Here is a 13,029-nt window from a genome sequence, read left to right as displayed (position 1 = left end):
GCAGAGGTCTGTGCTGAAAGAAACTGGGTCAGTGCTGGGGGTATTTGGTGGAGTGGCTATGGTTGATTTCGGCATGTAAGTATGGTGGGGCATCTACTTCCAGTACGCCCTCTTTTCTTGGAGAAGTCCTGATCAGTCGCAGCAGCTCATGTTTATGGAGTGCTTACTATGTTTAAGGGATGGTGCTCTGGACATTATAACACATTACCTGTCTGATCCTCACAACCACAGAATGGGAAACAACTCAGGCCAGAAAACTTGCTTAAGGTCACAAAGCTAATGAAGAGTAGTACCATGGTGGGAACCAAGTCTACCTTCCTCTAGAGGTCATTGTTTTTACTGCAGAGCTGCCAGTCAGCCTAAAGCCATGCTGTGTGCACCTCAATTCCCACCCACAACCTCTGGGAAAGTCCCCCAACTCCTGCTAGATGCAGGTGGAGGGGGCGCTACCCCTTTTCTTCAGGTAAATATTCCAAACTAAAGAGACTTAAGAATCTCTAGGAAGCATGTGAGTCAAGAGTCGATGGTAGCCCCTATTCAGGCTGTCTTTACTGAAATCACAGTGTCCAGCTCAATGCTGGGCCCAGTACAGGTGGGTATAGTGTTCACCACTCCCTGGCCTCAAGGAGCCTGATAGGGTTGAAAAGATGCTCAGGAAACAGGACAATTCATTTACTGAGCCAAGCATCCTACACTCTAAGGGTCAAAAGTAGAACTGGAAGAATAAAAGATGGGGGAGAGAGATCAAAGAATTCACGAGTTCTACCTGGGCAGAGAGTAGAAAAGGGGGACCAGAATGAGCATAGAAACATGCAACAACTTGGCTGTTAGTTTGTTCCCAGTGTGTTCATGTTTTGGAAGAATATCATACAGTGGTTACACCTCTAGTAAATGCAATGTATGAGGATGGTGCACATCACTGTTTATATTTTTGGGGTATTATTTTGTAATTTATATTGAGTGCTTTAAAAGCATAAGGTTAGAAATATGAACTACTATACCTTTTCTGGAAGGCAGTTTCATATTAGGAACCAAAAGCCTTAGTTTTTATACAATTTAATTACTTTTAAAGAATCGATCCAGAGAATACACAGATGTAATCAACGGTAATACCTTTAAGGATATTCACCACACTATTGTTTATAAGGAAAAAATTGTAATTGGTGTCTAAGAAAATAAATTATGCTACAAAAATAATACACAACCAAGAAATGGCAGTTTAAGAGAATGGTCAATGTCATGGAAAGTAATTGATAACATGGATACTTTCCTAAAAAGCAAGCTACATTGGGATATATAACACCTTTAAATTTTCATATCATAAGAGTTCTATAGACCAAGACTATTAATAGAAGAAAATAGCCTGGGAGGAAATACTTTCAACATACTTAAGAAACAGAGTTAAAACTGTAAGAGCATTAAGGCTCTCACAACAAAAACCTATAAATAGGCTGTTTAGAAGAAAAAATTCACAAACATGTGAAATGATGCCTAACCTTCATAATTAATTAAATTTAAACTAAAAGTGAGATCCTTTTGTTCTTTTTTGCCTGTCAGCTACGAAAAGTGATAAATATACAGTGTCAGAATTTTAAATATTCATACCCTTTGATCTAGCACTTCTTACATCTAGGAACAAATCCTTCAGAAACATTACTGTAAATGCACAAATGAATGTACAAAGATATTCATTATAGCACTGTTTGTAACAGAATAAAACCGGAAGGGACCCAAATAAGGGACTGGCAAAAAAAGCTATAGTAGGCTTATACACAGAATAACAATAGGCATTAAAAGGAATGAGGTCAGTACATTAAGTTCTAATGGTTAAGACACCCAAAATACAATAAAAACAAGGTCAAACAGTATGTATCATGTCCTGTTTAGAAGAAAACTGTCAGAACTAGGAAAGACTGTGGCCCTTAATCTGCTCCATTATCTATTTTATACAATATTTTTATTTGAAACAATTCTGTACTAACTAGCATGCATTTAAAAAACATTTTAAAGCATATTATAGTATGTACAATATGACCCCATTTTTGTAAAATAGAAAATATCTATAGAATATAAATATGCATAAAAGGATGAAAAATATGCACTAAATATTTTACTAGGTTATGGGAGTTTGGTATTTTTTCAACCATGAATATACATATTAATTTTCTAGTGAGAAAAAAAATTAGCTGTTAGAAAATTCAGGCTTATAAGACTATCTTTAGGACTAGAACCACCCCTGCTCCCTCCTCCAGGAAGCCTAGTACAGCCTTTGCTTCATCTTAAAAGTCATCCCTCCCCTAGCACTTCCCACTCTGTGTTCCCAGCTCAGCCCTTTTCAGAGGCAGAACAGGCTGTGTGTTTGGGTTACATTCAATCTTTGTATTTTCAAAAATAGAGTCAGTGTCTCTACATGTGTGGCAGGAATACCCAATTTCTTTTGAGTGAGGCTATTGCATCAGAGGTATCCCTTCACTAAGCAACCCCTAAGGTAAAAAAACTTGAGGTTCAGAGAAGTAAACATAGCTAATAGCAGATTCCCACCCAAAAAACAGAGTGGTGGCAAAACAGTGGTCTTCACTGATCTTTATTAGAATATGGGGGCTCTGGGGACAAGCAGATAGGATCAAAAGCAGCAGTAGCAGCGTATAAAAGTATAAAATATAAAGTGCTAGCACTGGGGACTGTGCAGGGCTGGGCCAGGACAAGGGCTAAGGAGTGGTCACAGCCTACCCTCCAGGGGAATCTAGACTTGAGGAGCCTGTGCAGGGCCCTTGGCTGGGGGTAGAAGTGGCTTGAATGGGGCCCAACCTTGGGCCTTGAAGTAGGAGACCAGCTGCGTGGGTACTTCTGCGAGCACAGTCTGTGCCAATGCCTCTCGTGGGGCCTACCAGCAGAAGAGGGGCAAGTTCAGTGGTGACCCGTAACTTCCCAAGGTCTACATTTCATACCCAAGAAAGGATTCAAAACCCAATACCAACCCTGCCCCAGACTTAGGTGAAAGGGTGCACATCCTCCCTCACATCAGGGAGAGGTAGCAGGGTAAACACCCAGATCTGTCAGACCCCCAAGCTTATCATCCCCACTCACGTTCTGGAAGCGGCGGAAGGGCACAAACTGCACTATGTCCCGGGCAGCTGCCTCCCCAGAGCGTGTGTGTAGGGGTCCACCGTCAGCATCCAGCTGCTCCATGGCCTCGAAGTCAGCACCACCCACACCCACGATTATCACTGATATGGGCAGGTGGGAGGCACGAACCACAGCCTCACATGTGGCCTCCACGTCCGTCACAGCACCATCAGTTAGCAGCAACAGCACAAAGTATTGCTGGGGGCAAGCCCATTAATACGCTGAAGCAGACCCACTGGACCCCCCAGTCATACATTCCCACACTGCCAATAAGTCTCCCTTGTTACATAGCTTTCAAGGGAGCCCTTGATCAAGACCACCCCACCACTGCCACTTCCTCCCACAACCCTCACCGTGGCTGTCCTCTGATGTGCAGACTGGGCTGCAATTCTGGCCACATGGTTGATGATGGGTGCAAAGTTGGTGGGGCCGTAAAGGCGAACTTGGGGCAGAGCTTGGCGGTAGGCATCCACGATGCCCTGGATGCCTAGAAAAAGAGGGAAAAAAACTAAAATACTGGGCCTCTCCTGGTGAGCCAGTCCTGACATTACCCAATCCTGGCTAAGGAGATTTGGGAACTTGGGTGCATTTCTTTCAGTCACCCCTGTAGTCCAAGGAACTGAACTGAATTTACTCTACAGATGAAATTAAGACCAAAGAGAGGAAAGGCACTGTGGGTAAAACTGTAATATTTCCAGAATATCTATCCTGGCTTTAGTTCATCTGCATATCAACGGGCTCAGGGGTGGAGAGAAGTTCCTCTCCATATCAATGAATAATTACCTGGGCAACCAAGGGTTTATCTTAACCTGAGAGGTTAGGGGGAGGTCTTGCATGCTTCTGCTGGAACAGAAAAGAGACAGTCCTGGACTGCAGTTTGTAAGCAATAAACGGGTTTTAAACTTTGTGTCTCCCTTTGACTGATTTCGGTTTCAGAGGTATTTTTGCTCTGGGATTTCCTCTCCCTGGACTTATAGGCACTTGCCCTAAATCACAGCTTGAATTAAAACCTAGATTAGGGGACTCCCTTGAACAAATCTAGGAAAGTTGAGCTTCAGATTATAACCTATTTAAGAACATAATGAATTATAATCCATTTAATAAAATAAGAATCCATAAACATATTAAATAATTAATGAAAGATGGAGAAAGCTCTTCCTTAACAAATGTATAAGGAGGGATTATAAAATTATTTGACAATTATAGAGATAATTGATTCAGGCAAGGATCATCCAAGGATGCTAAAACCACAGGGTAAAAATTAATGCATAACTAGATATTTATATAGCCTTAAAGTATATTTCCAAAAGATAACTTATTAATTACAAAGAGGAAAATAATATTTGTACAATGGTGAAACCTGATAAACTCTTACAAAAAAACCAAATAATCAAAGTTAAAATGACATAATATGATAAATCAGTATTACGGGTCCGCCTGATAATGTGCACTGAGAACTATACACAGCATCACTTCATTATAGCAGTATTTCCACCAAAAATGAATGATCTGAACCTAATCATGTGACCCAGACCCTGACCCCTGAGCACCTGTAATTATTCTTGCACTTCTCTCTCAGGAACTTATGTCAAAATAAAAACCCAGGTCAAGTTTTCCACTCCAACTTGTTGCCTCTGTGGGAGTGCTGGGGAGCCCAAGAGGTTTGGCCCTCTCCATACAAAAGAGATCAGGGCCAAAAGCACCTGGGAAAGAGCTGCAGGGAGACACCAAGACTTATACGGATGCCCAAGTAAGAAGCTGTGGGCTTCTAGGCAAAGATAATAATGATTATACAATAGCAACAATTTTTTTAGAGCACTTAGTATGTTCCGGGCTTACTGCCTCAGACTTTATAAGCATCCTCTCCTTAAAATATTCAATGTCCTACAATACTTAGTTTTTTTATGAAGCAAAAGCACAAAGAAGCCAAGCAACTGGCCCCAAGTCACACAGCAAGTGGAATGATAAGATTTGCCACCAGGGATCTAGCTCTAAAATCCACTCCTCTGTACAACAAAATTAGTTATCTTCCCCCTACAAAACCCCCACTCTCCTTTGTCTGCAGAGGCTGTCCCTCTAGGTGTGGACAGATCTGCTTACATTGAAAGATGGGAGTACTTACCGGCACAGTAGGGGTTACTGGGGTTGAAGTTCAAGGCAAATTCATGGGAGACCTAAGGACAAGAATGAAAATGAGATTCTTCCCCCATGACCACCTTTGTGCTAAGAAAAAGGACGCTGTGGAATATACCAAGCATCATACAGGAGCAGTCTGTGATATAAGTCATAAGAAATACGTATTTGGTCATTCATATGACCAAATACATATTTCCCAGGTATATCTGGTTTTTACCCACAGTTGCAGAAAATACTGCAGTCTTAAAGGTGAAATGGGTGTTTTGTCATGATAATAAGAGACTTTCGGACCCCACCCAAGGGTAGGGGCTGGAGGCTGGGATCAGCCACTGGCAATAATTTAGTCAATCATGACTATGCAATGAAACCCTCACAAAACCTTCTAAGAGCGTAACGCTCTCAGCTCTCTGGGATCCCGCTTCTCTGTGGGAGAGAACTTACACACTTGGGGATCTGGAGCACCTCCACGTGCCACCAAACCAGGCCCCCAACTCCACAAGGACAGAAGCTCCTTCATTTGAGACCTTGCCCTATGTCTCACTTTATCTGGCTGTTTACTTGTATCCTTTACAGTATTCTAAACTAGTAAACGTTAAGTAAGTGTTCTCCTGAGATCTGTGAGCTGCTCTAAGGGGGAGGTTGTGGGAACCTCCAATCTGTAGCTGGTAGGTCTGAAGCACAGGGCTTGCAACTGGCATCTGGAATGTGGGTGGAGGGCAGTCTTGTAGGACACAGCCCTTAGCCTAGGAAACCTGGTTTTGTTTGCAGATTGATAGCATCAGAATTGAGTTCTCGAACACCCTGCTGGTGTTTGAGAACTGTTTGGTATTGTGTGTGTGGGAAGATCTCCCTCCCCTCAACACACACATTGGAATTGGGTCTGGGAACCTGAAAGCAGTTAAGCACACTCATCTCATAGTCCTAAAGCACTTGCTGCACACATGTCTGTAGGGATGCATCCCTGCACATCTACTCAAAACGCTGGGAGCCAGGCAGCAAGTTCACTGCATCCCCTAAAATCAGGACCCTGAAACTGAAAATGGGAGTTGGGGAGGGGAAGAGAATGCTTACCTGCCAGTCAGGGGGCACCTGGGCTCCAAATCCAAATGCTGGGAAGAGCTTGTCCCTGTGGAAAGACAGTGAATTGGGGATGAGGCAGCGAGGGGAGGACTGTGGGCCCAGAGGTTGAAGCATCTGCAGGGAGTAGGGTTGGGCAAGAGAAAAAGTTACTCACGTGTCATATTCCTGTATCACACTGCCCACACTCCACAGTGCTGTCAGATACTCATTGACACCTGTTGGGCTCAGGTAGTGCAGGGAGTCTGGGGAGGAGGGGTCTCCATTGGAGCCTGTGAAGTCCACGCCCACCTGGGAGGAGGTGGGGAGAGGAGCTGAAGTCCACCTTGAGCCCCAAATCTGTTCTCTTCCCCTGGTAAAGCAACTTACAGTGAAGTTGATCTGACAGCCTCCCATCACAAAATCCAGGAATGAATACTCTGTTTCTATCTGCAGATGAAACCAAAGTCATAGCTGCCATGAAGGGGTTAGGGCTGTGGAGCTCCGGGGTCAGAGCCTGGCTCACATAAGCTATTATCTCACCTGGCAAATCTTGACACAGATAGTTCCAGAGTTCTTGTAGCTTTTCTTTTTCTGCTGCTTCTCAGGATGGATGCATTCAAACTCAGCCTGGTGAGGAATGAAAAGTCAGTAGAAAACTCCCAGAGCATCAACCAGGACTTGAGTTGCCCTGCCCTCCCTCTCTCTCCCTGAGGCTGCAGCCCCCTAGGCCCACCTGAACACTCTAGGCAGGGCCAGTACTCACTGGGGCTGCTTGCAGCTGGGCCAAGCTGGTGTAGAAGGTACCAATAAGATCATGTGAACCATCACTGTCATAATCTGAGCATCGCACCTGGAGGGAGGTGTGTGTGTGTATATAAAGATGAGGAGACAGGTGGCAAGTGAGAATAGATCCCTCCCCAGGCTCTATGTCACTGTTCAGTCTATTCAGAAAGCAGGCTCCTCACCTGTATGGGTGTGGTAGGGTCTCCCCTACAGAAATGCTGAAGGGGAACAGAGAAGCGCTTCCACGTAGGGTTCAGGTTGTTCTTGATTACCTTAAGGTGAAAGGCAAGGCCTCCAGTGAGCTCTGGGTGGTGTGTGAGGAGCTGCCATCCTTTCCTACCCATATGCAGTCTCCCAAACCTTGGTAGTCACAACTCCCAGGAGATTCTCTCCCACCCCACCCCACTCAATCCCAGGGTCTCACACCTCAGATCTGTATGTCAGGTGCCATTTCCCATCACCCTGGCAGAGGAACTCCAAGAATGGATCTGATTTCCCTAGGAAGTCCTGTCAATGCCACAGAGACAATAAAAGACTCAGGAGAGACAATCACAATGCCAGACCTCTATCTCTGGCCCTGCCCTCTTAATTCTTGAACCCCCAGGGCCTCCTTCCACACACATACCTTCTTATCTAGATTTCTAGCCTCCACCTCCATGGTCACTACACGGCTATCCTTCAGCTCCTGAGCTGATACCTAGGTAGGGGAAGCAGGAGAGTGTATCATCTCGTGAATTCCTCACTGATGCAAGGGCCTCATTCTCCCTCTGCAGGTCCTTCCTTACCGTCATGGTTCCCCGCCCAGCAGGTTTTCCAGGCTTCAGCATCAAGGGTAGAGTTAGTATCTGGCTGGACACAATCTGGGGCACAGCAAGGTTAACATATCAGAAAGAGTTAGGTCCTGCTTGACCCCCACTCCCGCAACCCTCCCCACGTCCCAGGCAAGCTGGGTTGTGACAGAGCTCTTACTGAACTTGTCTGAAGGATTCTAATCCCTGGCCCTACATACCTGTCCTAATGAACACTCAGCCCCTCCTAGGAAGTCATCATCCCCCAACTCCAGTGTCTTGTTGTCTATGTCATAGATGCCAAATCGGAGCTTCTGGACTGTCTCAAAGTGGTACTCAAGTTGCAGAGTCTTAGAGAACTCAGGGCTGGAGCAGTTCCGTACTTGCTCAGTCCGACCAAGCTGTGGGCAGAGGCCAATGAGTATCATAGTCACACACCCTCCACCCCAAAACAGTCCTAGCCTCCCTCCACAACCTTAAACCCCATGGTTCTTCTCACCTCAGCCCAGCTTCCCCCTCCCACATCCTGTAAAAGGACACAGAGTGGGTCAGACTTGGAGCCGATGTCCTTGTCAATGAGGTGGTCACAGGATATGGACAGCTGAACCAAGGTCACACAGTGGGCCATCTGGGAAAAAAGGAACTGAGTCAAGCACTGACACCCTTTTTTACCTTTCTCTGACTGTAGGTCCCAGCTTGGGAATGCCAGGCTTCACCCAGGCAGGGCTGAGCCCTATCCACCCCCATGACACTCAAGGAAGGGAAGGCCCTATACCCTACATATTCCTTCGATCCCATTGGGAGCTGAATGGGATAGAGGTGGTGGTCTCAACCAACCCTGGTCCACAAGTATGATGGAAAGGTGCAAAAGAAGTACACTAGCCTCCATCAACAACTTTAACTCCAAACTAGTCCTCACCCTAAAATCTCAAAAATACTTCCCTGACCCAGACTCCAACCCTGATCTCAGAAACCAGTGAATCTCGCTCTGACGCTTTTACTAAGTTCCAATACCAACACTGCCCTAACACAGTCATGATCCAGATACTGCTCCTCAAAAAGTCTCTTCTTCTAGTGATTTCTCATGAACCCTGGGGCCCTGCATCTTGAGGCAGTTAGGATCCCCCTACTGATTCTCCTAGATTCCAATGAGTTGCTCATGTCTAACTCCTCACTATTCTGACAATACCTGCCCAAGTCATATCATTTCTAACCGTACTTCTCTTATTAGCCTTTTACTGATCTCCCTTATCCTACGCCTTCCCCCCACCCCCTACCCACCGTTCCTCACACCAACAGGCTATTTCCAATACAGCAACCAGAGTGAGCCTGTTAAAACATAAAGACAGGTCATGTCACACCTCTACCCAAACCCTCTGATTTCTCAGTGCTTAGAAAAAAATCCAAACTCTACCATGGCCTGCAAGGTCTTGAAAGATCTAGGTCTCTCTAACCTGATCTAACACCTCTCTCACTGCAGTCTGGCCACAGAGGTCAGCTTGTTTGTTGTTCCTCTAATAAGCTAGCTTCTTTCCCAATGCCTGGAATGTTCTTCCCTCCTATTATTCACATGGTTTCCTGTTCCCTCTGTCTAGTCTTTATTCAAAATCACCTTCTTTATGACGGAAAAGGTTCTTCTTTTCTAGCTACTCTAAAATTCAACCCTATTACCACTACACACCCCTTTCCTGCTTTTTTCTCTTTAGCATTTATCACTATCTACTATATATATTTATGTCATTTTTCTTCCTAGACAAATATAATTTGTTTACACTAGAATGTAAACTCCTTGAGGGAAAGGAGATTGTCTGTTTTGTTCATTGCTTTATACCAAGGACCTAGACAATAAATATTTGCTGCAAGAAATCCAAAAGGCCACCTCCAGCTTCAGTCCCCAGGCCAGCCATCTCCAAACTGACTGGCAGTCCAAGCAGCATCAACCTTCCCAATTCAACTATTTCCTCTGCCTGAAACATTGTCTTCTTAAACACATCACCACAACTCCCATAGAACTCTCCTCATACAGTCCCCAATTATCCTCAGACCCCCCACTATCCCTGTTGACTCACACACCTGAAGACCATCTGCACCAGGAGTGCAGATGAGGTCAGATCTCTAGCTTCACTCAGTATTCCAGATTTCCCAGCACTATACCCCAGGATGCCTCCAGCCTCAGCCTCCCCTAAACTGACCTCACTCAATCCTGGCCCCAACCCAGCACACAGTTAGTACTCTCCCATCTTGTGCCTTATGGTCTCCATGTGGGATACTGTTATCAACCAATTCTTAAGAGTTCAACTTGCTTCACATTCTGAATCTCCACAGCACCCCAGCCTCTGCTTGAATGCATCTAATAATGGAAAACCCACCAGTCTTATAATCCATCCATCAGATAGTTCTGGCTCCATAAAAATCTTACCCAAACCAACCCAAGTCTGTTGAATTCTCACTTCTACACAATTCCTATTTCTTCTCCGTCTAAAATTCCACAAGGAAGCCTTGATTATTCCTCTCTCTGAGAACCTATCTGATACCTGGAACCAGTGAAAAGTCTCAGCTTAAATATGGAGAAACAGCCCCAAGTCTTTTGCATGTTGCCCTTAGAATGTGGCATCTAGCCTCTGACCAGCATGATTATCCCTTTAGAGGTTCCCCAGTGACAAATTCAGAGCAGAACACATACTCTTGAGGAAGCAGGACCACAACATCCCCCAAGTCACAATCTGACTCCACGCTTCTCACCTCACATGTTCACTGAGGCACTGTTTGCATAGAACAGAGACAAATGAAGAATGCTCATTTGACTACTGGTGAAAACAGTGACAAACCTGAGACAGCTTAAAGGTCTATCAATTAGGTCATAATTTAAGTAAATTATGGCACAAACAAAAGAATGCTATTTGAACATTTTTAGCAGGTAAAAAACAGATAAAAAGGTAAAAGCCAATTAAGGCAGAACTGTATTATATTGGTATTATATGAAAAAATTAAGTTGCAAAAATGGTAAGGGTATGACCCTATTCTAAACTTCAACTGTATGTGCATATACAGATTTGCATACATACACAAAATATACACAAAGATGGAAGACACCAAATAAATGCAGTTTTTAGGTACACCTTAAAGGAATGGAATGAGAATTTTATGTACTGTATACACTTCTGTATTGTTTCAATATTTTATGCTGTTTATATTTTTTAAAGGGTCTCATTAGCTTTCCCCCCAATCTATACCTCAAGTTCTGTTGACTATTAATTCTAAGCCCAAAGCCTCTATCTCCAGTTTAACAACCCCTAACTAACTTGCCTCCTTTCTAGTTTCTCTTCCTCAGAATTGCCTTACCTAGTCATCCTTGATGTCAGCTTTCAGAGAGTCTTTACTTTCACTAGAAGCCCAGTATCCCAGTATTAGCTGCCCATGGCTCTTAGGTTCAGAGCCAAACTGCCCAGCAGGGCTACTTTGTGGCACAACTCCAGAGGGCACATCTACACAGAATTCAGCATTCTGTAATATGGTGACCCTGAATCCCTAATTAAACCTTCTAAGTCCTTTTCAGTCTGTATTACCTCCTGCCCTTCCACCGCCCACTCAGCTAGTCATCCAAAGCCATTTCTGGTTCACACACATGCTGATACTTCTGACATTCCTGCCTAGCAAATGTTTTGTCATCATCCAAGGTTCTGCTTTGACATCATTCTGGTATGAAGCCTTGCTCACATTCCCCAGGTAGGATTTACTCTCTCTCCTCTGGATGACTGCAATGGTTTCCTCATTGTCTTTCTGCAAACACACACACACTCCCTCTCTTGCATCTATCTGCCAGACAGAAACCAGATCATACCATTTCTCCACTTAAACACTCAAATAAAATCCAAAGTTCTTACCATGGTCTACAGGGCCCTCAAGACCTGACCCTTGCCTAACTAACCAACTCACACCAGTATGTTCTGGCCAGGTTTAAATTCTGATAAAAAAAATATATATATAAACATCAATCTCATTACACATCTTGGGGCTTCTGTGCTCTCTTCCCCTATATATGCTCCAGGAAATAAGCTGTATTTGAGTAGGAACCATGTCTGGTTCACCAATCCCTATATCTCCAGTACCTACAAATAGACCTACCGTATAGTAGATACTCAGTAAATATTTAGTGACTAAACACTGAAGCCACTATATCAGAAGGCTGACTTTTGTCTGTCTACCCTCATAATCTATGGACTCCTTAGAACTAGGGTTTTGTATTATTTCTGAATCCCTAATTCTAATACTTAGTACATAGTAACCACAGCCATTTGCTAAATAAATGGTAAATGTGTTTTTGCTCAACACAAACCTCCAGGTTTTTCCCATCAGAATGAATGTCCAGCAATAAATTTTCCCTATCCTGATCTTGTACAAGTGGGCTTTAAAATTTAAATGCAGGACTCCTGGAACTCAACATTAGATGATAACTTAAAAATGGGCAAAAAAGTTGACTAGCTACTTCATAAAGGGAAATACATGAATTGGAAATAAGCAAAGGAAGAAGTAAGTGATCAACAACTTTAGTCATCAGGGAAATGCAAACTAAAACCACAATAAGATCCCATTACATACCACCACAATGGCTGAAAGTAAGAAAACTCACAGCACCAAATGTTGACAAGTATGTGGAGCTCTCACACATTGTTAGTGAGAGCATTAAATGTACCACTTTGCAAACTCTGGCAGCTTTTTAGAAAACCAAATATATACCTGGCCCAAGAGCAATTCCATTCCTAGATTTTTATCTAAAAGAAATTAAAACATTATATACATAAAAGGTTTGTATAAGAATGTTCATAGCAACTTTAGTCATAGTCAAAAATTTGAAACAGCCCAAATGCCTATCAATAATGAGAATGGGAGGAGGAGCCAAGATGGCGGTGTGAGTAGGACAGCAGAAATCTCCCCAAACCATAAAAATACAACAAATACAACTATGCCTAAAAGAGAGACCAGAAGATACAGTACAACAGGCAGGCTACATCTACATCTGCGAGAACTCAGCATCTCACGAAGGGGGTAAGATACAAGCAAGCTGTGGCCCAGCAGGACACGAGCACTCTCCTGACCCCAGCTGCCCACGGGAAGAGTGGAGTCATAGCAGGGAGGG

General features: G+C 43.9%; 1 protein-coding gene across 6 annotated transcripts in view; it reads right to left on the bottom strand.

Annotated features, from left to right (window-relative positions):
* Nucleotides 1-2,568: 2,568 nt before the first annotated feature.
* Nucleotides 2,569-13,029, bottom strand: part of CPNE1 (copine 1) — a 40,437-nt gene continuing 29,976 nt past the window's right edge. For all 6 annotated transcript variants that reach the window (XM_017652661.3, XM_017652654.3, XM_017652644.3 and 3 more), the window contains 15 exons: nt 8,392-8,520; nt 8,114-8,293; nt 7,890-7,964; nt 7,730-7,801; nt 7,531-7,611; nt 7,287-7,376; nt 7,085-7,171; nt 6,862-6,948; nt 6,709-6,768; nt 6,497-6,630; nt 6,334-6,388; nt 5,249-5,300; nt 3,480-3,613; nt 3,088-3,324; nt 2,569-2,884 (listed from right to left, as the gene is read on the bottom strand). In XM_017652661.3, coding sequence (XP_017508150.3) covers nt 2,744-2,884; nt 3,088-3,324; nt 3,480-3,613; nt 5,249-5,300; nt 6,334-6,388; nt 6,497-6,630; nt 6,709-6,768; nt 6,862-6,948; nt 7,085-7,171; nt 7,287-7,376; nt 7,531-7,611; nt 7,730-7,801; nt 7,890-7,964; nt 8,114-8,293; nt 8,392-8,520 — 1,614 coding nt within the window. In that variant the 3' untranslated portion in view covers nt 2,569-2,743. The remainder of the gene's footprint in view (nt 2,885-3,087; nt 3,325-3,479; nt 3,614-5,248; nt 5,301-6,333; nt 6,389-6,496; nt 6,631-6,708; nt 6,769-6,861; nt 6,949-7,084; nt 7,172-7,286; nt 7,377-7,530; nt 7,612-7,729; nt 7,802-7,889; nt 7,965-8,113; nt 8,294-8,391; nt 8,521-13,029) is intronic.

This window comes from Manis javanica, chromosome 5 (assembly GCF_040802235.1).
Source record: "Manis javanica isolate MJ-LG chromosome 5, MJ_LKY, whole genome shotgun sequence".
NCBI lineage: Eukaryota > Metazoa > Chordata > Mammalia > Pholidota > Manidae > Manis > Manis javanica.
Note: the sequence above shows the minus strand (reverse complement) of the source record. Positions and strands in the feature narration are given on the sequence as shown.